This window comes from Lynx canadensis, chromosome B4 (genome assembly GCF_007474595.2).
Source record: "Lynx canadensis isolate LIC74 chromosome B4, mLynCan4.pri.v2, whole genome shotgun sequence".
Lineage (NCBI taxonomy): Eukaryota > Metazoa > Chordata > Mammalia > Carnivora > Felidae > Lynx > Lynx canadensis.
In genome coordinates, this window is record NC_044309.1 from 121,638,012 (window position 1) to 121,662,044 (window position 24,033).

Below are 24,033 nucleotides of genomic sequence, written 5' to 3' on the forward strand. Positions count from 1 at the left end.
TTTTTTTTCTTTTTTCTTTTTAAGTTTATGTTTGGGAGAGGGAGTGCCAGCAGGGGAGGGTCAGAGAGATAGGGGGACTGAGGATCCCCAGCACACTTGGGGTTGACAGCAGCAAGCCTGATTTGGGGCTTGAACTCAGGAACCATGAGATCATGACCTGAGTGGAAGTCTGTCTTAGCCAAATGAGCCACACAGGTACCCCTAGAATAGTCACATTTCTTAATTTTGCCATTCTAGTATAAAATGATATTACTTTGGGGTCTTTATGTCTCTGTAATTACTTGTAAGATTAAGCTCTTGTTATGCTTATTGGCCATTTGCATTTCCTTTTCCATGAAAATCTCTTATTTGGGGTTTTTAAATTGATTTATAAGTCTTTATATATACCAGACATTAATCTTTATGACTGTTTTCTGTATCTTTTCAAAGAAACACATCTTTATCTTGAAGTCACAAAAATATAAAGGTTTTAACGTTTTATTTTTTAAGTGTTTATCTAGAATCGATTTTTGTGCCTAGTGTCAAGGTAGAATCCAGTTACTTTTTTTGCCCTATGTGGAACCCAATTTATGCTTTCCCTGCAACAGCCATGTTTGTATGACAGGTTTCTATATGTTTAGGTGTCTGTTTCTTTATCCTGTTCCACTGGTCAGTCCCTCTATACCTGTGCCAAAAACAAGAGTTTTTCATCATTCCAGCCTAATTAAATCTTTGTTGTCTAATAGGGTAAGTCTTACACTTTATTTATTTTCTTTAGGAGTATTCTGTGTATTCTTGAACTTTTGCTTTTCATGTAAACCTTAGAATCTGTTTTCCAAGTTCCATGGTGAGGGGGTGGGGTGGCGAATGTTGGATTTTTATTGGAATTGCAATGAATCTGTAGCTCAGTTTGAGTAAATGGGAGTCTTCTGTGCTTGAATATAGTATATTTTCCATTTACTTAGAACTTCTTTAATATCCCTCAATAAAGTTAAGTCTTTTTTTGTCTGTGCAGGGTTTGCACTTTAAATAGATTTATTTATAAATTATACTTTATTGTTATTTTGTTCTAACTGCTGTTGTTTAAAAATCCAGTTGATTTCTGATATGATCTTATATCCAGCAACTTGCTAAACATTTACTGCTTCTAATAATTTGTAGAGGCTGAGATTTTATAATCATATCATCTGAATAATGACATTTTTGTTTCTAATTCTTAGGCTTTTTTTTTTCCTTCCTTTTCTGACTGCACTTGCTAGAATGCTCAGTACAAAGATGAATAGAAGCAGCAATACTGGACATTCTTTCCTGTTTTAAAAGTTATGATTCTAAGATTTCCATTAAGAGAGATTTTGTTTGCTTGTTTTGTAATTCTGTTTTAAATCATGAATGAGTGCTACATTTTATTAAATTATTATATCTATTGAAATGATCTTTTCTCTTTATTTTGTTAATGCGGTGAATAAGATTTATGTTTTTTTAATGTTAAATCTACATTCCTGTGATAAACCCAAGTTGATTATGATGGATTAACTTTTTAAGCACATTGTTGTTTGGTTTGTACAGTATTTTGTGTCCATTTTCATGACTGAGATTGGCTTGTAATTTTCTGCCCTTATCTAGTTTGGAATCAAGTCTAGGTACATGGCTTACTTCATGTTACCAAGTTTTTGTTCAAATGCTACTATTCATATCAATGAGGACTTCTCTGCCCCTACTTTTAGATATTATAAATGCAAACTCTGCACCTTATTTCGCCTCTTTCCCTATTCCCCTTCCCCATGTACCCTTCTCCCAACACTTACCATTTTTTATTGTAAAGGTAACTTATTTACTTTATTGTCTCCCCCAACCCCCATTAGAATGTAAACTCTGAAGGGCAGAAAGAATTGTATATAGTGTGAGGAACAGATCTAATTCCATCTGTTTCCAAATATCTATCCGGTTATCCCAACATCATTTACTAAAATGTCAACATTTTTCCCCCACTGATTTGAAATACTGCCTTTATTATCACTGCCTTTACTTATTTCCATAAGGAGTGGGTCAACATCTGGATTTTCTGTTACATGCCATTGGTTTATATACCAGTACCACACTGAATTACAGACACTTATGAGTATATTTTAATATTTGATAGACCAGTTCCCCCATGGCTATTTTTTTAGAGTTTTTCTAGTTATTCTTACATTATTTAAATATGAATTTTAGCATCATCTTATGTCTAAGAAAGAAAAAACCTTGACTTTTTAAAGTTTTTTTTTAAATTCCAATTAGTTAACATACAGTGTGATATTAGTTTCAGGTGTACAATACAGTGATTCAACAATTTCATACAACACCAGGTGTTCACCATAGCAAGTGCACCCCTTAATCCCCATCATCTATTTTACCCATCCCCCCACCAACCTCCCCTCTGGTAACCAGCAGTTTATTCTCTATAGTTAAGAGTCTGTTTCTTGGTTTGCCTCCCTGTGTCTTTTCTTTCCCCTTTGCTCATTTGTTTTGTTTCTTAAATCCTGCATGAGTGAAATCATATGGCTTTGTCTTTTTCTGAATATTTCACTTAATTGTATGACATTGCAGATGGCAAGATTTCATTCTTTTTTATGGCTGAGTAATATGTATATATTATATTGGCACATTTTTTTAAGGGAGAGAGAGAGAATATCTTAAGCAGACTCCACACCCAGCATGGAGCCTGATGTGGGTCTTGGGTCTTGATCTCACAACTGTGAGATCATGACCTGAGCCAAAATCAGGAGTGGGATACCTGACCGACTGAGCCACCCAGATGCCCCTATACCACATTTACTTTATCCATTCATCAGTTGATGGACAGTCCAGCTGCTTCCATAATTTAGCTATTGTATATAATGCTGCTATAAACATCAGGGTGCATGTATCCCTTAGAATTAGTATTTTTGTATTCTTTGGGTACATAGTAGTGCAATTACTGGATCATAGATAGCTCTATTTTAACTTTTTGAGGAACCTCCATCCTGTTTTCCAGAGTGGCTGCACCAGTTTGCATTCCCACCAACAGTGCAAGAGGGTTCTGCTTTCTCTACATGATTGCCAACACCTGTTGCTTCCTGTGTTGTTGATGTTAGCCATTCTGACAGGTGTGAGGTGATATCTCCTTGTGATTTTGCTTTGCATTTCCCTGATGATCAGTGATACTGAGTATCTTTTCATATGTCTGTTGGCCATCTGTATGTCTTTTTTGGAAAAATGTTTTTCATGTCTTTGGCCCATTTACTTATTTTTTATTTATTTCTTAAATCTTTATTTATTTTTGAGAGAGAGAGAGAGAGAGAGAGGGAGACACAGAATCTGAAGGCAGCTCCAGGCTCTGAGCTGTCAGCACACAGCCCAATGCGGGGCTCAAACTCACGAACTGGGAGATCATGACCTGGGCCGAAGTTGGCCCCTTAACCAACTGAGCCACCCAGGCACCCCTTTGGTCCATTTTTTTTTTTTTTAATTTTTTTTTTCAACGTTTATTTATTTTTGGGACAGAGAGAGACAGAGCATGAACGGGGGAGGGGCAGAGAGAGAGGGAGACACAGAATCAGAAACAGGCTCCAGGCTCTGAGCCATCAGCCCAGAGCCTGACGCGGGGCTCGAACTCACGGACCGAGAGATCGTGACCTGGCTGAAGTCAGACGCTTAACCGACTGCGCCACCCAGGTGCCCCATGGTCCATTTTTAAATTGGATTATTAATTTTGTGGGCTTTGAGTTTTATAAGTTCTTTATATATTTTGGATACTCTTTATCAGATATGTTGTTTGCAAATATCTTCTCCCATTCTGTAGTTTGTCTTCTGGTTTTGTGGATTGTTTCCTTCACTTTGCCAAAGGTTTTTATTTTGATGAAATCCCAATAGTTTCTTTTTGCTTTTGTTTCCCTGGTCTCAGGAGACATATATAGAAAGAATTTGCTATGGCCAGTGTCAAAGAGGTTACTGCCTATGTTCTTCTATAGGATTTTTATGGTTTCAAGTCTCACCTTTAGGTCTTTCATCCATTTTGAATTTATTTTTGTGTTGGTGTAAGAAAGTGGTCTAGTTTCATTCTTTTGCATATTGCTGTCCAGTTTTCCCAATACCATTTGTTGAAGAGACTCTTTTTTCCATTATATATACATATTCTTTCCTGCTTTCTTGAAGATTGACCCAAGAGTTGTGGGTTCATTTCTGGGTTATCTATTTTGTTCCATTGATCTATGTGTCTGTTTTTGTGCCAGTACCATACTGTTTTGATTACTACAGCTTCATAATATAACTTGAAGTTCAGAATTGTGATGCCTCCAGCTTTGCTTTTCTTTTTCAAGGTTTATTTGGATATTTGGGGTCTTTTGTGGTTCCATACAATTTTTTAGGATTGTTTGTTCTAACTCTGGGAAAAATGCTGTTGGTATTTCGATAGGGATTGAATTAAATGTGTAGATTGCTTTGGGTAGTATAGACATTTTAATAATATTCTTCAAATCCATGAGCATGGAATGTTTTTCCATTTTTTTGTGTGTCATCTTCAATTTCTTTCATCAGTGTTTTATAGTTTTCAGAGTACAAGTCTTTCACTTCTTTGGTTAGGTTTATTCCTAGGTATCTTACTGGTTTTGGTGCAGTTGTAAATGGGATTGATTCCTTAATTTCTCTTTCTGCTGCTTCATTATTGTTGTATAGAAACACAACAGATTTCTCTATATGTTTTGTATGTGGCGACTTTACTAAATTTGTGTATCAGTCCTAGCAATTTTTTTGGTGGAGTCTTTCAGTTTTCTATATAGAATATCATGTCATCTACAAATAGTGAAAGTTTGACTTCTTACTTTCCAATTTGGATGTCTTTTATATATTTTTGTTTTCTGATTGCTGTGCTTAGGACTTCCAGTATAATATTCAATAACAGTGGTGAGAGTAAACATCCCTGCCTTGTTCCTGGCCATAGAGAAAAAGCTCTCAGTTTTTCCCCATTGAGGATGATATTAGCTGCGGGTTTTTCATATCTGGCCTTTATTATGTTGAGGTATGTTCCCTCTAAACCTGCTTTGTTGAGGGTTTTTACCATGAATGGATACTGTACTTTGTCAAATGTTTTTTCTGCATCTATTGTAATGATCATATGATTCTTCTTTTTTCTTTTAAGTTTGTTTGAGAGAGAGAGAGAACGTGCAAGTGAGGGACGGTCAGAGAGGGAAAGAAAGAGAATATGAAGCAGGCTCCATGCTGTCAGTACAAAGCCTGACTCGGGGCCCGATCCCATGAACCATGAGATCATGACCCAAGCTAAAATCAAGAGTTGGATGCTTATGGGGCGCCTGGGTGGCTCAGTCAGTTAAGCGTCCAACTTCGGCCCAGGTCATGATCTCATGGTTTGTGGGTTTGAGTCCTGTGTTGGGCTCTGTGCTGACAGCTCGGAGCCTGGAGCCTGCTTTGGATTCTGGGTCTCCCTCTCTCTTTGCCCCTCTCCCACTCTCACTTTGTCTCACTCCGTCTCTCAAAAATAAATAAATGTAAAAAAAATAATTAAAAAAAAAAAAAAGAGTTGGATGCTTAACCAATTGAGCCACTCTGCCCATATGGTTCTTGTCCTTTCTTTTATTAATGTGGTGTATTGATTGATTTGTAAATATTGAACCATGTTTGCAACCCAGGAATAAATCCCACTTGATCGTGGTAATTTCTTTAATGTATTGTTGGATTTGGTTTGCTAGTACTGAGAATTTTTGCAGCCATGTTCATTAGGGATTTGGCCTTTAGTTCTCTTTTTGAGTGGAGTCTCTGGTTTAGGTATCAGGGTCATGCTGGCCTCGTAGAATGAATTTGGAAGTTTTCCTTCCTTATTTTTTTGAATAGTTTGAGAAGAATTTGGTATTAACTCTTCTTTCAATATTTGGTTCAATTTGCCTGCAAAGGCATCCGGCCCTGGACTTCTGTTTCTTTGGAATTTTTTGATTACTGATTCAATTACTTTGCTGGTTATCAGTCTGTTCCAAGTTTTCTGTTTCTTCCTGTTTCAGAAAAACCTTGGTTTTTTATTGGGATCGCATTACACTTACAAATTTACTTAGGAAAAAAATGAAATCTTAATGATGTTAAAATGTTCCAACAAAGAACAAGGAATGTCTTTCCACTAGTTTAAGTATACTTTTGTGTCTTTAAGAAGTATTTTAAAGTATTTTAATGTAGGTTTTGAATGTTTCTTGTTGTGTGTTCCTAAATATGTTGTCTTTTTTGTTGCTAGTATAAGTGAAATTTATTTCCTCTTTCATTGTATAACCTAACAGATTATCTTTTGTGTATATGAAGGCTTTTGGGTTTTGCATGTTACTTTTATGTCCTGCCACCTTGCAGAATTCTTTTCACGTTTGAGTGAGTTTATTCACTGAGTCTTTAGAGATCTCCAGGTATTTTTCATGACATCTGTAAATAGAGAGCATTTTATTTCTTCTGATTCCTGTCTTTATTTTCTCTTGACTCTTTCATTAGCGAAAACAGTGTCAAATGGTTAAATAGTAGTTAAAACAGTGTCAAATAGTTAAATAGTAGTGGAGGTGGTGGGCATTTTGTGTTGTTCTTTACCTTAGTAAGAATGCCTCAGCTATTTTCCCATTATTAAGATGATGACTTTACAACTGTATTTTTATTTAAAATGAGTGTTAGATTTTGTTAGAGGCTCTTTCAAGCATCCATCAAGATAATCATACAATTTTTTCCTTATGCCTATTAATATAAATTATATTAAAATGTTTGCTAATATTACTTCATCTCCGTATTCTTAGAATAAATCTTACTTGGCCATGGTGTGGTATTTTCTTCTTGTAATATTGAAGTCTGATCAGGTTTTCTGCATTAACATTCATAAGGAATATTATTTTATAATTATCTTTTATGTTGCTGCAATTATCAGGTTTAGATCATGTTATACTTGCTTCATAAAAAGAATTTAGAAGTTTTCCTTCATTTTCTATGCTCTGAAACAACTGTGTTGGGATTCTTTGGTTCTAAATGCTTTTTTTGTAAATTTCTTTGTAAAATCTGAGCCTCGTGATGTCATGCGAAGTAGCTCCTTGATAGTTTTCTTGATTTCTCTTATGGAAATTGGTCATTTTAAACACTTGTCTTTATTAAGGTCAGTTATAGTAAACTGTCTTTTTCTAAGTAATTCTTGATGTCATTTAGTTTTGTAAACATATACATAGAGATGTATAGAGTAGTCTACTTAGATTTTTAAATTTCTGCGGTATTATTTCCTCCCTGTTCCTGTCTGTTTTGGGATTTTTTTGGTTTGAGTTTTGTGTGGAGTTGGATTGTTTTTGTTTTGTTTTTGTTTTCCCCTATTCCTGGGGTTTCTTTGTTTTTTGTGGATGGTGTTTCTAGCTCAAGAGCACCTTCTTCTGTCAGTATAATGAAGTGCAGTTTCTTTAAGTGATAATAACGTGGGAATGAGGAGGTTTGGTTAGGTGACTTGTTTAGCTTTTGCTTCTGCAGGATGTTTAATTATACCCTTCTAACTTTCTGGTATCTCCAAGGGTCACCACCCCTTCTTTATTATCTGATTCTCTCTGGAAGCAATGGGGCCCTGAGGCTGCCACCACTACTGGGTCATGCTTACCTTCAAAACCTAGCTGGTACCATGAACTACCAAATCCTAGGCCTGTGTTCTGTATTTTGGCTCTTAGTATTAGACTTTGTCTTGCTCGACGTTATTCTATCTTGTTTCATCTACGTGTTATGCTCCCCAGCCCACTTTTGTGTAGTCTTTTATGCCTCCCCTGCGCAGACTTATACCTGTACCTGTACTTATACCTGGGCTCGCAGCAATGGCACAAGCTCTGTTGGAATTTGTCGTTTCTCTACTTAGAGAAGTTCATTGTATTCTCTGTCTCCTGGTAATGCTGAAGGTATGGGTTGTGTATGATTTTATTTTCACTCTTTTGTTATCTTATGGTTCTCAGAGAGGATGTGTGGAGAGATTCACGTTCAGGGGGTCACCATTAACCTCCATATGCCAAATTCTCTCCTAAATCTTTCCTTGGTTTTTAAACATCACCAGGCTTAAAAAAATAACTTTTATATTTTATTGATCTTTTCTATTAAATCTTAGTTTTCTTTCATTAATTTTTGCTATTTATTATTTCCTTATTTCTATTTTCTTTTGTTGGTCTCTTTCTAACTTTTTCTGTTGGATCATTAACTTGTTTATTTTCAAGGCTTCTTTTCCAGTATATTCATTTGAGAGGATAAATTTCTCTCTATGTGCCCGTTAGCTGAATCCCACAAGTTGTGATAGGCAGTATTTTCATTACTATCCGGTGCTAAGTATTTTAAAATTTCCGTTATGAGTTCTTCTTTGACTCATGAGTTACCTAGTATGTTTTTAGACTTTTAAACAAATGTAGTTCTTCAGTTTTATCTTTTTTATTGAAATATTCTAACTTGATACCTATAATCTGGATCATACCTGTGATTTGAAATGTGTTACCACTTGCTTTATGACTTAGCACAAGGTCCATTTAAAAAATTATTCTAGGGGAGCCTGGGTGGTTCAGTCAGTTAAGCATCCAAGTCTTGTTTTCGGCTCAGGTCGTGATATTATGGTTTGTGAGTTCGAGGCCTATATCGGCTCTGAGCTGACAGTGTGGAGCCTTCTTGGGATTCTCTCTTTCTCCCTCTCTCTCTGACCCTCCCTCATTTGCTCTCTCTCTCTCTCCCTCTGTCTCTCAAAATATATAAATAAACTTCATAAAAATTATTCTACGTGTGCTTAATAAGAATGAGTAAGTCTAATTTAGAGATGTTGAGTTCTAGATATGTCCATTCAATCAAGTTCACTAATCGTGTCATTCAAATCTTTTATGACCTTGCTGATATCTTTGTCTCCTTGGTCTAGGAATAATGGAAGAATTATTGGATATGTGTTAAAATATTCTACATCAATAGTGGATTTGTAAATTTCCCTTATAGTGCTGTCAATTTTTGATTTTTGTATTTTGAAGACACTTAATTAGGTACATATATGTTTAGAATTCATCTTTCTGTCAGTTGAAACTTTAATCATTATGTAGTGACCTTAATAATGCTCTTTGTCTTAAATTCTATTTTGTTTAATATTAATAAAATGTCCTCATGTTTCTTCAGTATTTATCCAGGATATCTTTTCTCATGTGTTTACTTTTAAACTTTCTACATCCTTTTATATTTCATGTGTATCCCATTGTACATACCCATTTTTGTTTGATGCTATAATGTTTGGGAACATGTAGGCTGTTGGCTGGGGTATTTCAGTTTTTCTCAAAGTGGGCTCTCCAGGAAGCTAGTTCAAGCCCATCCACATCAGTTCCTAGGTTCTAACTGAAGCCAAAAGAGAGCAAGCCCCAAGGCACAATCATTTTCAAACTTCTGCATTTGTCCCATGTCCCAAAATTATTCAAACGACCAAGCCCAGCTTCAAAGAGTGAAGAAATAAATTCTCCCTCTTGGTGGGAGAAGCAGCATAAATCTATACTTACAGGGACACAGGCATTATTGTATTCATCTCTGCAAATAAGTTATTACAAACCTTTGTTTTCTATTTTGCACCTCCCTGTATCTCTGCTACAGTGTGGGCAATTATATATTTGGTTAAATCACTATGTGAAATGCAAGCAAATACAATTCTGAATGATACAAAAGTGCATAACTGAATTTTTTTTAACCCAGTTTGCATTAGCTAGGGTAGACTATTACTGCAACAAATAAAACCAAGTATGTATAATGACTAAAAAAAAAAGTTATTTCTACTATAACTATACTGGGAAAGTAAATAGGTCCTCAGGGCAGCTTTCATGTATGCAGGCATTTAGGGACCCAAACTGATGGAAACTCTGCCATCTTCAACTTGTGGCTTTCAGAGTTGCCACAGAAGTGGTCTCTATCCCAGCCAGCTAAATAGGAAAAGAATGGGGAGGAGCACCAGGTAGAAAGTTTTTATGGGCTAGACCTGGAAGTGACACACATTATTTCTGCTTACATTTTATCACCTAGAAAATCAGTCACATGTTCACACCTAACAGCAAGTATAGTGTTATTCAAGGAGAAATTAATAAAAATGGTTTAAAACATGACATGAAAGTACAGAACAAAATTAAATTAGGCTCTTCCACTTGTTAACCATGAGACCTTGGGCAAATTACTTGACCTCTCTAAACCTGTTAGTCTTCACTAACATAGGGGGAATAAAAATAATAGTATTTATCTCATAGAAGCTTGGATTTTAAAAAGTGAAATAAGGCATAAAAATTCTTAGTAAGCACTCAATAGTATATATCAAGTACTCAGTAAATACAAGTTATCAACATTACTAATATTATAATGGGTACTTGTTGAGTCACTGGTATACTATTTCCTGAATATCAAACATGTGAGTGCCTACCAGTGCCAGACATATTAAATAACATAGAAAATTTTAATCATAAAAATTGATGTTTTATTAACAAATGCAGATTTAGGGATAGAAAATATGAGTTTTTTTTTTTCAAAAATAAGAGTTACTTAGAACATAAAATGTTACAGGTCATTCTGAGTCTTTAAGGAAGTAGTTCTCAAAAAAAGACCTAAGAAGCCCACAGGTAAACAAAAGCAAGACTGCTTGCATAGGCTGGTTTGAAAGGACCCTGTGGTAGTTACTGCTCTCACAGTCTTTTTTTTTTTTTTAATTTTTTTAACGTTTATTTATTTTTGAGACAGAGACAGAGCATGAACGGGGGAGGGCCAGAGAGAGAGGGAGACACAGGATCTGAAGCAGGCTCCAGGCTCTGAGCTGTCAGCACAGAGCCCGACGCAGGGCTAGAACTCACAGAGCAGGAGATCATGACCTGAGCTGAAGTTGGTTGCTTAACCGACTGAGCCACCCAGGCGCCCCTCACAGTCTTGAGGCCATTCTCTCACATGTCCCATCTCATTGCACCTGTAATAGGCAAATGATACGATTTTATTAAGTTTAGTCAGGTGACACTTTGCATATCAAACAGAACAACTTCCTAGACATCTCTTTAACCAGGGAGCTCTTTCCCTCCAAGTCCGCATAAGAGGGCCTCATAGCAGCTATCCGTTCTCTCCCACTATCTCTCTTGCTTGCTTCCCCACTACACCTCTTGCCAAGTTTTCCTTTTTCCCGTTGCCTTGGATCTTCCCTTTTGGGTCACTCTATTACTTTCTTTAGTAAACAAGATAAGTTTCTCATGCTTCTGTTGTATTCACCCTGTAACTGCAGTCACCAAAACAAAGGACCCTCCTTAGAAGGTTTGAAAAGAATAAAATTATACATAACTAGTTAATAATTTTGCAATCACAGCTAGAATAAAGAGCACAATTTGGAAAGTTAATCTTTTAGGCAGATATCCCAAGCATCCTTGATATCCTTCTTGGTCTCCCTGTTCATTTACTGAACACGGTGATGTTTGGCACAATCTTCTCACCTTGACTCATGCCCTCATCCTTTGACCTCTCAGTTCCTTAAGGTCCTCATCTAAAATGACCTGGCCCTGCACTCCATTCAAAGACTCCATTCAAAGTCCCCCAACTCTTATGGCCACACATGAAGCTGTTCTACCCTCAAAATTCCTGTCAGATATCTTACCCTCACACCAATCAATACCTCCTACCTCTCCAGCTTAGTCTCATCTGTTTCCACTATAACAGATATATATATATATATATATATATATATATATATATATATATATATATAACTATAACCTGCCAGTCTCATCCAGACTTTCAGTCCGTTACTGTTTTACTTTTCCTTTTTCCATTGGCCCTCCTTTTGTCTTTGATTCAAATTCCATCATTTTAGTCAGTCTTTTGCAAATAACAACCTGTGCTTTCACTACATTTGTATGGCAAAATGTTATTTCTGCAAACAGCCAATTGCCTTTCTTTGTACTACCTACCCTTGCTCCAGTGCCTCTGGGGAAAATTAACCAAATTAACCAAATTAACCAAAGGAGCAAACTTGTAGCACTTTTATTTATGAGTTCTAGCCTCAGTTGGGCCCTCAACATTGCCCTAGATTCTCCCATTTCCCTGTAGCAATTCATTGTCCCCAATTACCATTTTAAAGCCTTTTCTACTCTACTCAGCCTTCAACACTGTCACCCCTCTTTCACTTAGTACTTAACCCTCCTCCTTTTTTTTCTGAGGGAATATTTCACACTGAAACCTCCAAAATTTTTCCATGAAAGCTACAACCTACCTACATCTGTGTCCATTCTTTCCTCCTCTTAGACTAGAGATGTTCGTCCTGTGTTCTGAATTCCATGGCCTCTTGTGCTCCAAGAATCTTACATTAGCCATTGTTTCTTTCCCTTTATCTGCTCTATCCCTTCCCATTAACATTTACAAATACTCAAATCTCTCCACAATTTAAATTCCTGGGCCTTATTTCCAAACAAACTGTTAGTCCCCTATGCCTTCCTTTTAGCATTCCAGATTCAAGAAAGAATTATCTAAGCTTATTGCCTCAAATTCCTCTGCTTCCATATACCCTTTAAAATACCCCAACCACCTTTGGCCCTTTCCTCTTTAAATTGGTGCTCACTCTAAAGTGACCAGTGACCTCCATGTCAAAGGGATGTTCTCTGGTCCTCATCTCATTTGCCTCTCAACAACAGGCAAAACTTTTAGCTACTTTTTTTCCCTCCTTGTCTTCCTTTGGCTTCTCTTATTCTCTTCTCATTCTGGCAACTTCTCAGTATCTTTGATAACTCCTCCTTCTTCAGTGGACCCTCAGATGTTGTAGTTCCCCAGAACTTGGTTTTTCTCAGTTCTCAATTTGTATTCTTTCTCTAAATGTTTTCATATATACCTGTGGCTTCAAATATAAGAGTTTCTCAAAGTGTGGTTTATGGGCCAGGCTATGTCAGGATCACTTGCAGAGGATGAAGTGGGGACATGTTGTGGTAGGGGGGTGGGATGGGTAGAGGAGTGTTAAAATGAAGATTCTTAAGCCCCATGTAAGGCCTAACAAATGAATAACTCTGTGGGTGGGGACTGGGAATTTGCATTTTAAATAGTTCTCCAGGTAATTCTCATACCTGGATGAAAGTTTGGAACCACCGGTGTGATTTGCCACATTAACAAGAACAGCTCAACATCTCCATCTCGTGTCTTACTAACACCAGTGCCTTATTTTTTCAAACGTTAGGAAACTTAATGATGTGAAAAACAGAAAGGAAATAAGAAACAAAAGATATGAATGAATTACCTGCCCTCTGAATAGCCAAGATTAGATTATGTCCTCTTTTGGCTTTTCTAGCTCCAAATGAGAATTCCTTTATATTCAAGTTTCAAATTTTAATCCTTATCCAACTAAATAAAAACATAAGGATTGGAATGACTGTTTCATTCATTACACAGTCTCCTAAAATGGAACCAAGGGTATTTTATGGATTTTCAAAGTTAGCTTTCTCTTTAGTTAGCTAATAAAACGCATTCTACTTCCCAGTAAGCATTTAATATGGGTCATTAAAATTTTACCTAAAATTTATTGTTAAATTGTTATCTTAGTTTAAAAAGTAATAAATATTCATTGTAAAACAACTTTTAGAAGATAATTATGAAGGAAATGAAATTCACTTGTAATCTCACTACCAAGAGATAATACACAATTAAATTTTAGGTATTTCATTTTTTCTGTGCATAAATGGATTTTCCCCTGGATAATTTAAAAATATTTTTTGACTTTTGTATCCGCCTTAATTTGCAATTAAACTCTGCAAACTTTTTCCTATTTTTAGCCATATATTTTACCACTTGTATCTAAATTTGGCAAACAAAGGCTTCAGGGTTTTATTGAGTTTGATCACACTTTGATTGCCTAAAGTCCCAGATAAAATTCGCATATAACAACATATTAGTTTTAGATGGATAACAGTTTGATATTTGCATATAGTACAAAGTGATCTCCACAGTAAGTCTAGTTACTGTCACTATGTAATTGACTCCCTTCACCCTTTTCACCCATCCAAACCACTTCCCCTCTGATAACCACCAGTCTGTTCTCTGTACCTATGAGTTTTGTTTTCCATATTCTACATATAAGTAACACCATATGATATTTGTCTTTCTCTGATATCTCACTTAGCATGATACTCTCAAGGTCCATCCATGTTGTTAACAAATAGCAAGATTTCCTTCCTTTTATGTCTGAACAGTATTCCATTGTATACATTCCATTGTATGTCCATCAGTGGACAGTTAGGTGTCCATATCTTGGCTATTACAAATAATGCTGCAGTGAACTCAGGTAATTCTTAGAAGACCACATTAATACTCCTCCATGTATATCATTGCGCATTTATTCTAATTACCTGGATTCCTGACAAAATGTCCTCTCCTTTTCTTTAGCAACCAGTGGTGTAGAATCTTGTCAAGGTCATTTGAAAGCCTAAATATTTCATCCCTTGGTTCCTTTTTCATTGCTTTAAAGAACTAAGGCGATATAGTCAGTCTCTTAGGAAACTTCTCATTAGATGAACGACTGATGATGGACTCCTACCTTGACGTAGGAGTAGGAGTTTAATGGATAGATAAGCAAGGAAAAGACAGGTCAACCAATAATATTATCTGCAAGGGTACAGAGGCATAACAGTGCACAACATGTTTGGGAAAATGCAGTGTGGCTGACAGTGTGGGCAGAGGTGAGGCTGGCAGGGGAGGAAAAGCAGATCAGAAAGACAACGTAGGACCAATTGTGAACCATACTAACCATAATTGTGAACCATTTAGGGAGTATTATGTGGCAGATACTGTACTGATGCTTTGCAAACATTTCTTTGAATCTTTCCAATAAAAATTTTATAAGGTTCACTGTATTATAATCAATTTTTTCTAATTTTTTTAACATTTATTTATTTTTTATTTTTTTTAATATATGAAATTTATTGTCAAATTCCATACAACACCCAGTGCTCATCCCAAAAGATGCCCTCTTCAATGCCCATCACCTACCCTCCCCTCCCTCCCACCCCCCATCAACCCTCAGTTTATTCTCAGTTTTTAAGAGTCTCTTATGTTTTGGCTATCTCTCCCACTAACCTCTTTTTTTTTTTTTTTCCCCTTCCCCTCCCCCATGGGTTTCTGTTAAGTTTCTCAGGATCCACATAAGAGTGAAAACATATGGTATCTGTCTTTCTCTGTATGGCTTATTTCACTTAGCATAACACTCTCCAGTTCCATCCAGGTTGCTACAAAGGGCCATATTTCATTCTTTCTCATTGCCACGTAGTACTCCATTATGTATATAAACCACAATTTCTTTATCCATTCATCAGTTGATGGACATTTAGGCTTTTTCCACAATTTCGCTATTGTTGAGAGTGCTGCTATAAACATTGGGGTACAAGTGCCCCTATGCATCAGTACTCCTGTAGCCCTTGGGTAAATTCCTAGCAGTGCTACTGCTGGGTCGTAGGGTAGGTCTATTTTTAATTTTTTGAGAAACCTCCACATTGTTTTCCAGAGTGGCTGCACCAGTTTCCATTCCCATCAACAGTGCAAGAGGGTTCCCGTTTCTCCACATCCTTGCCAGCATCTGTAGTCTCCTGATTTGTTCATTTTGGCCGCTCTGACTGGTGTGAGGTGATATCTGAGTGTGGTTTTGATTTGTATTTCCCTGATGAGGAGCAGTGTTGAGGATCTTTTCATGTGCCTGTTGGCCATCTGGATGTCTTCTTCAGAGAAGTGTCTATTCATGTTTTCTGCCCATTTCTTCACTGGGTTATTTGTTTTTCGGGTGTGGAGTTTGGTGAGCTCTTTATAGATTTTGGATACTAGCCCTTTTTCCGATATGTCATTTGCAAATATCTTTTCCTATTCCATTGGTTGCCTTTTAGTTTTGTTGATTGTTTCCTTTGCTGTGCAGAAGCTTTTTATTTTCATGAGGTCCCAATAGTTCATTTTTGCTTTTAATTCCCTTGCCTTTGGGGATGTGTCAAGTAAGAAATTGCTGCGGCTGAGATCAGAGAGGTCTTTTCCTGCTTTCTCCTCTACTGTTTTGATGGTTTCCTGTCTCACATTCAGGTCCTTTATCCATTTTGAGTTTATTTTTGTGAATGGTGTAAGAAAGTGGTCTAATTTCATTCTTCTGCATGTTGCTGTCCAGTTCTCCCAGCGCCATTTGTTAAAGAGACTGTCTTTTTTCCATTGGATATTCTTTCCTGCTTTGTCAAAGATTAGTTGGCCATACTTTTGTGGGTCTAGTTCTGGGGTTTCTATTCTATTCCATTGGTCTATGTGTCTGTTTTTGTGCCAATACCATGCTGTCTTGATGATTACAGCTTTGTAGTAGAGGCTAAAGTCATTGATTGTGATGCCTCCTGCTTTGGCCACCTTCTTCAAAATTACTTTGGCTATTTGGGGCCTTTTGTGGTTCCATATGAATTTTAGGATTGCTTGTTCTAGCTTCGAGAAGAATGCTGGTGCAATTTTGATTGGGATTGCATTGAATGTGTAGATAGCTTTGGGTAGTATTGACATTTTAACAATATTTATTCTTCCAACCCATGAGCACGGAATGTGGTTCCATTTCTTTATATATCTTCTTCAATTTCCTTCATAAGCTTTCTATAGTTTTCAGCATACAGATCTTGTACATCTTTGGTTAGATTAATTCCTAGGTATTTTATGCTTCTTGGTGCAATTGTGAATGGGATCAGTTTCTTTATTTGTCTTTCTGTTGCTTCATTATTAGTGTATAAGAATGCAGCTGATTTCTGTACATTGATTTTGTATCCTGCAACTTTGCTGAATTCATGTATCAGTTCTAGCAGACTTTTGGTGGAGTCTGTCGGATTTTCCATGTATAATATCATGTCATCTGCAAATAGGGAAAGCTTGACTTCATCTTTGCCAATTTTGATGCCTTTGATTTCCTTTTGTTGTCTGATTGCTGATGCTAGCACTTCCAACACTATGTTAAACAACAGCGGTGAGAGTGGACATCCCTGTCGTGTTCCTGATCTCAGGGGGAAAGTTCTCAGTTTTTCCCCATTGAGGATGATATTAGCTGTGGGCTTTCCATAAATGGTTTTTATGATGTTTAAGTATGTTCCTTCTATCCCGACTTTCTCGAGGGTTTTTATTAAGAAAGGATGCTGAATTTTGTCAAATGCTTTTTCTGCATCGATTGACAGGATCATATGATTCTTATCTTTTCTTTTATTAGTGTGATGTATCACGTTGATTGATTTGCGAATGTTGAACCAGCCCTGCATCCCAGGAATGAATCCCAGTTGATCATGGTGAATAATTCTTTTTATAAGCTGTTGAATTCGATTTGCTAGTATCTTATTGAGAATTTTTGCATCCATATTCATCAGGGATATTGGCCTGTAGTTCTCTTTTTTTTACTGGGTTTCTACCTGGTTTAGGAATCAAAGTAATAACTGGCTTCATAGAATGAGTCTGGAAGTTTTCCTTCCCTTTTTATTTTTTGGAACAGCTTGAGAAGGATAGGTATTATCTCTGCTTTAAATGTCTGGTAGAATTCCCCAGGGAAGCCATCTGGTCCTGGACTCTTATTTGTTGGGAGATTTTTGATAACCGATTTAATTTCTTCACTGGTTATGGGTCTGTTCAAGCTTTCTATTTCCTCCTGTTTGAGTTTTGGAAGTGTGTGGGTGTTTAGGAATTTGTCCATTTCTTCCAGGTTGTCCAGTTTGTTGGCATATAATTTTTCATAGTATTCCCTGAAATTGCTTGTATTTCTGAGGGATTGGTTGTAATAATTCCATTTTCATTCATGATTTTATCTATTTGGGTCATTTCCCTTTTCTTTTTCAGAAGCCTAGCTAGAGGTTTATCAATTTTGTTTATTTTTTCAAAAAACCAACTCTTGGTTTCGTTGATCTGCTCTACAGTTTTTTTAGATTCTATATTGTTTATTTCTGCTCTGATCATTATTATTTCTCTTCTTCTGCTGGGTTTGGGGTGTCTTTGCTGCTCTGCTTCTATTTCCTTTAGGTGTGCTGTTAGATTTTGTATTTGGGATTTTTCTTGTTTCTTGAGATAGGCCTGGATTGCAATGTATTTTCCTCTCAGGACTGCCTTCGCTGCATCCCAGAGCGTTTGGATTGTTGTATTTTCATTTTTGTTTGTTTCCATATATTTTTTAATTTCTTCTCGAATTGCCTGGTTGACCCATTCATTCTTTAGTAGGGTGTTCTTTAACCTCCATGCTTTTGGAGGTTTTCCAGACTTTTTCCTGTGGTTGATTTCAAGCTTCATAGCATTGTGGTCCGAAAGTATGCATGGTATGATCTCAATTCTTGTATACTTATGAAGGGCTGTTTTGTGACCCAGTATATGATCTATCTTGGAGAATGTTCCATGTGCACTCGAGAAGAAAGTATATTCTGTTGCTTTGGGATGCAGAGTTCTAAATATATCTGTCAAGTCCATCTGATCCAATGTATCATTCAGGGCCCTTGTTTCTTTATTGACCATGTGTCTAGATGATCTATCCATTGTTGTAAGTGGGGTATTAAAGTCCCCTGCAATTACCACTTTCTTGTCAATAAGGTTGCTTATGTTTGTGAGTAATTCTTTTATATATTTGGGGGCTCCCGTATTCGGCGCATAGACATTTATAATTGTTAGTTCTTCTTGATGGATAGACCCTGTGATTATTATAGAATGCCCTTCTTTATCTCTTGTTACAGCCTTTAATTTAAAGTCTAGTTTGTCTGATATAAGTATGGCTACTCCAGCTTTCTTTTGACTTCCAGTGGCATGATAACTAGTTCTCCATCCCCTCACTTTCAATCTGAAAGTGTCCTCAGGTCTAAAATGAGTCTCTTGTAGACAGCAAATAGATGGGTCTTGTTTTTTTATCCATTCTGATACCCTATGTCTTTTGGTTGGCGCATTTAGTCCATTTACATTCAGTGTTATTATAGAAAGATACGGGTTTAGAGTTATTGTAATGTCTGTAGGTTTCATGCTTGTAGCGATGTCTCTGGTACTTTGTCTTACAGGATCCCCCTTAGGATCTCTTGTAGGGCTGGGTTAGTGGTGATGAATTCCTTCAGTTTTTGTTTGTTTGGGAAGACCTTTATCTCTCCTTCTATTCTAAATGACAGATTTGCTGGATAGAGGATTCTCGGCTGCATTTTTTTTCTGTTCATCACATTGAAGATCTCCTGCCATGCCTTTCTGGCCTGCCAAGTTTCAGTAGAGAGATCTGTCACTAGTCTTATCAGTCTCCCTTTATATGTTAGAGCATGTTTATCCCTAGCTGTTTTCAGAATTTTCTCTTTATCCTTGTATTTTGCCAGTTTCACTATGATATGTCGTGCAGAAGATCGATTCAAGTTAAGTCTGAAGGGAGTTCTCTGTGCCTCTTGGATTTCAATGCCTTTTTCCTTCCCCAGATCTGGGAAGTTCTCAGCTATTATTTCTTCAAGTACACCTTCAGCACCTTTCCGTCTCTCTTCCTCGTCTGGAATACCAATTATGTGTAGATTATTTCTCTTTAGTACATCACTTAGTTCTCTAATTTCTCCCCTCATACTCCTGGATTTTTTAAATCTTTTTCTCAGCTTCTTTTTCCATAATTTTATCTTCTAGGTCACCTGTTCTCTCCTCTGCCTCTTCAGTCCATGCTGTGGTCGTCTCCATTTTATTTTGCAGCTCATTAATAGCATTTTTTAGCTCCTCCTGGCTGCTCCTTAGTCCCTTGATCTCTGTAGCAATAGATTCTCTGCTGTCCTTTATACTGTTTTCAAGCCCAGCGATTAATTTTATGACTATTATTCTAAATTCACTTTCTGTTATATTGTTTAAATCGTTTTTGATCAGTTCGTTAGCTGTCGTTATTTCCTGGAGGTTCTTTTGAAGGGAATTCTTCCGTTTCGTCATTTTGGATAGTCCCTGGAGTGGTGCGGACCTGCGGGGCACTTCCCCTGTGCTGTCTTGAATAACTTGCGTTGGTGGGCGGGGCTGCCGTCAGACCTGATGTCTGCCCCCAGCCCACCGCTGGGGCCACAGTCAGACTGGTGTGTGCCTTCTCTTCCCCTCTTCTAGGGGCGGGATTCACTGTGGGGTGGCGTGGCCCGTCTGGGCTACTTGCACACTGCCAGGCTGTGGTGCCGGGGATCTGGCGTATTAGCTGGGGTGGATTGGCAAGGTGCACAGGGGCGGGAGGGGTAGGCTCAGCTCGCTTATCCTTCAGTGATCTGCTTCGGGAGGGGCCCTGCTGCACCAGGAGGGAGTCAGACCCGCCCCCCCGCCGGAGGGATGGATCCACAGAAGCACAGTGTTGGGTGTTTGTGCGGTGCAAGCAAGTTCCCTGACAGGAACTGGTTCCCTTTGGGATTTTGGCTGGGGGATGGGCGGGGGAGATGGCGCTGGCGAGCACCTTGTTCCCTGCCAAGCTGCGCTCTGTTGTCCGGGGCTCAACAACTTTCCCTCCCATTGTCCTGCAGCCCTCCCGTTCTCCGAGCAGATCTGTTAACTTATAACCTTCCAGATGTTAAGTCCCGCTTGCTGTCAGAACACACTCCGTCCAGCCCCTCCGTTTTTGCAAGCCAGACGCGGGGGCTCAGTTTTGCTGGCAGGCTGCCCCTCCGCCCTGGCTCCCTCCCGCCAGTCTGTGTAGTGCGCACCACCTTTCCGCCCTTCCTACCCTCTTCCGTGGACCTCTCATCTACGCTTGGCTCCAGAGAATACATTCTTCTAGTCTTCTGGGGATTTTCTGGGTTATTTAGGCAGGTGTGGGTGGAATCTAAGTGATCCGTAGGATACGGTGAGCCCAGCATCCTCCTATGCCACCATCTTCCCAGAAGCCTTCTTCCTCTAATTTTTTTTTTAAAGTATGACAGCTTGCCTTCAACTTAAGTAACCCAGGAAATTGATCTTCCACATGTACCCAAACTTTATTCTGTGAAGCTAGTGTTTTTGTCACCCCAGCACCCCTCCCCTCTTTCTTTTGGTAAAAGTCTCCATCTGCCTGTCTATAGAAGTAGGCACAAATCACAGTAACTCCTCTCCATCAATGTTTTCTATACTGGAGCCAGAGAGGAAACTTCCTGCCTCTATGAGAGATATGAGCCAGGAGCTGCCACGACCCCACTATTGGGGAGAAATGCTGACATACAAGGCAGGGATGGGCTGTGTTGAACAACAGTCCTGGCAGGGTATCTGTCTCCTCCACCCTTGTTTATCCCTTAAGTGGGTTGTTCTTTTTGAACCTTACAGTCCCTTTTTGTATCTTAGTGGCTAAGAATTAATTTTGGAGACACTTGGGTCAAAAGCTGATGCTGCCACTTAATAGTTACAGACCTTGAGCAAGCCACTTAAACTAGTTAGGTCCCAATGATAACGTAGGGATGTGGGGAGGATGAAATGGGATTATGAACATAAAGCATTTAGCACACACAATGTGTTTACAAAGATGTAGCTGTCATGAGGGCAAGTGGAAGAAGGAGCAACTAAGACTGACAAGAAGCTCCTTCACCTCTCCTGAGACTTTGTACTCCATGAAGTTGGGATTTACTTGAAAATATATCAACAAAGAAAAACAAAGAATAGCTCAAACAAATGTGGCAAAATCTTGGTAACTGTTGAACAGATCGAAGTCCTATGCTAGACTCTACTTTTAAATTTTTTATAATCTTTTTTGAAAAAAGGTCCATTGAGATGGTCATGCAGTTGTCAGTCCTGCTGATGTAAACTGTACTGATTTTCTTTTTTTGTTTTCGGTTCTTTTTTTACTTATTTTTAAATTTATTTTTTTTAACTTACATCCAAGTTAGCATATAGTGCAACAATGATTTCAGGTGTAGATTCCTCAATGCCCCTTACCCATTTAGATGAGCCCCCCTCTCACAACCCACCAGTAACCCTCTGTTTGTTCTCCATATTTAAGAGTCTCTTCAGTTTTGTGCCCCTCCCTGTTCTTATATGTTTTTTGCTTCCCTTCCCTTATGTTCATCTGTTTTTTATCTTAAAGTCCTCATATGAGTGAAGTTATATATTTGTCTTTCTCTAATTTTGCTTGGCATAATACCTTCTAGTTCCATCCATGTAGCTGCAAATGGCAAGATTTTGTTCTTTTTGATTTCGAGTAATTCTCCACTGTGTGTATATATATATATATATACACCACATCTTTTTTATCCATTCATCCATCGATGGACATTTGGGCTCTTTCCATACTTTGGCTATTGTTGATAGTGCTGCTATAAACATTGGGGTGCATGTGCTCCTTTGAAACAGCATACCTGTGTCTCTTGGATAATATGCCTAGTAGTGCAATTGCTGGGTTGGAGGGTAGTTCTATTTTTACTATTTTGAGGAACTTCCATACTGTTTTCCGGACTGGCTGTACCAGTTTGCGTTCCCAAAACCTGTGCCGATTTTCAAGTGTTGGGTCAACCTTGAATTTCCTGAGTGGACTCAGTTTGATCAATAAAAAGAGTTGTTCCCCTTTGAAGGATAACTGAATCTGGCTTAGTTTTCATATGGGATTTTTTTTTTTTTACATTAATTTGTTCTTGAGAGACATAGCACGAGTGGGGGAGGGGCATAGAAAGGAGACACAGAATCTGAAGCAGGGTTCAGGTTCTGAGCTGTCAGCACACAGCCCGACGTGGGGCTTGAACTCACAAACTGCAAGATCATGACCTGAGCGGAAGTCAGATGCTTAACCCACTAAGCCACCCAGGCACCCCTCATATGGGATTCTTATAAGATGGTGTGTGGTTTTCCTCTCTTATGGTAACTGAGCCAGGCTTTGTGTTCACCTCAACGGATGAGGTTAGATGGTGTTTCCTTTGTTTTCTACCACCTAGATTTTTGTGGGATCAATGCTGTTTTTCTTCCTTAAATATCTTGGCCTGAGTTATGATTACACTTCCCTTTTAAATCCTTGAGCTGTTACTCATCATACTTTGTATGCTTTTTGGTATATGTAGATATAATTTTAAAAACACTCTTGGGGGCACTTGGGTGGCTCAGTGTGTTAAGCATCCGACTCTTGATTTTATCTCAGGTCATGATTTTGAGCCCCACATCAGGCTCCATCAGGGGCTGCTGGGCATGGAGTCTGCTTAAAATTCTCTCCCTCTCCTTTTCCCCCTCTCTTGCTTGTGCACTCTTGCTCTCTCAAAAAATAAAATAGTTTCAGAGAAACAGGGTAGGCAAAAAAATTAATTTTTTTAAATGAGAATATGTATAACTTTCTTAGCTAAGGGCAATGTAATCATTTCATCCCAATGAAATGGGATGAAAAACCTCACCCCTGGTCTAGATAGCAGTCCTTTACACACACACTTTCACCCTGCCATCATCACCAGACATTACCAGGTAGGAGTCATTTCCCAGGCACTGTGCTGGGTATACTACATCTGCTATTTATTTTCATCATCACCATAAGTCTCTGAGGTAAACCCCAGGTACTGCCTCCCACATTTTAGGAGAAAGCTGAATTGTAGCAAACAATGTCCATCAAATCCCATATACTTCTGACTACATATACTTCTGACTGTGAGATCTTAGACAAATCACATAATCTTCCTAACTCTGGTGTCCTTGATGATAAAATGCAACGGGTAGTCCAGGGAGTCATTTTGAAAATTTTTCCTATCAAGGCTGAGAGTTTGGAAGCATCAGCTTGGGGTCAAGCAGGATGAGGAGCTTTCCTTCTATATTATACACTAGTCTTCGGTAGGATTTCATTTGAATTAATGGTTCTGGGGCTTTAAAATTTTTGAAACTCATCAGCTTCTGAGGTTCTTCCACTCTAATAATTCTACAGGACCATTTAGATGAATGGTTCTATGAATATTCTAGGATTCTGTTTTCTATCACATTATCTGTTATGTTCTTAATTAGATATGGACTATTCATCTAACTACAGAATCTCCAGTACACCCATTCATTTCTCTATAATTTTTCTATAATAAATTCATGTTTAGAATACCCAGATACATCCTAAATTTTTACTGTATAATAAATCCCATTTAGAACTTATTTTCCCCCCTATAAAAGGACACTCTCCAGTAT

General features: G+C 38.0%; 1 protein-coding gene across 1 annotated transcript in view; it reads right to left on the reverse strand.

Moving 5' to 3' along the window:
• Positions 1-10,868: 10,868 nt before the first annotated feature.
• GNPTAB (N-acetylglucosamine-1-phosphate transferase subunits alpha and beta) overlaps positions 10,869-24,033 on the reverse strand; it is an 86,877-nt gene continuing 73,712 nt past the window's right edge. Inside the window, exon 21 of the mRNA XM_030323499.1 lies at positions 10,869-10,936. Within this exon, the coding sequence (XP_030179359.1) occupies positions 10,928-10,936 (9 nt within the window). The 3' untranslated portion in view covers positions 10,869-10,927. The remainder of the gene's footprint in view (positions 10,937-24,033) is intronic.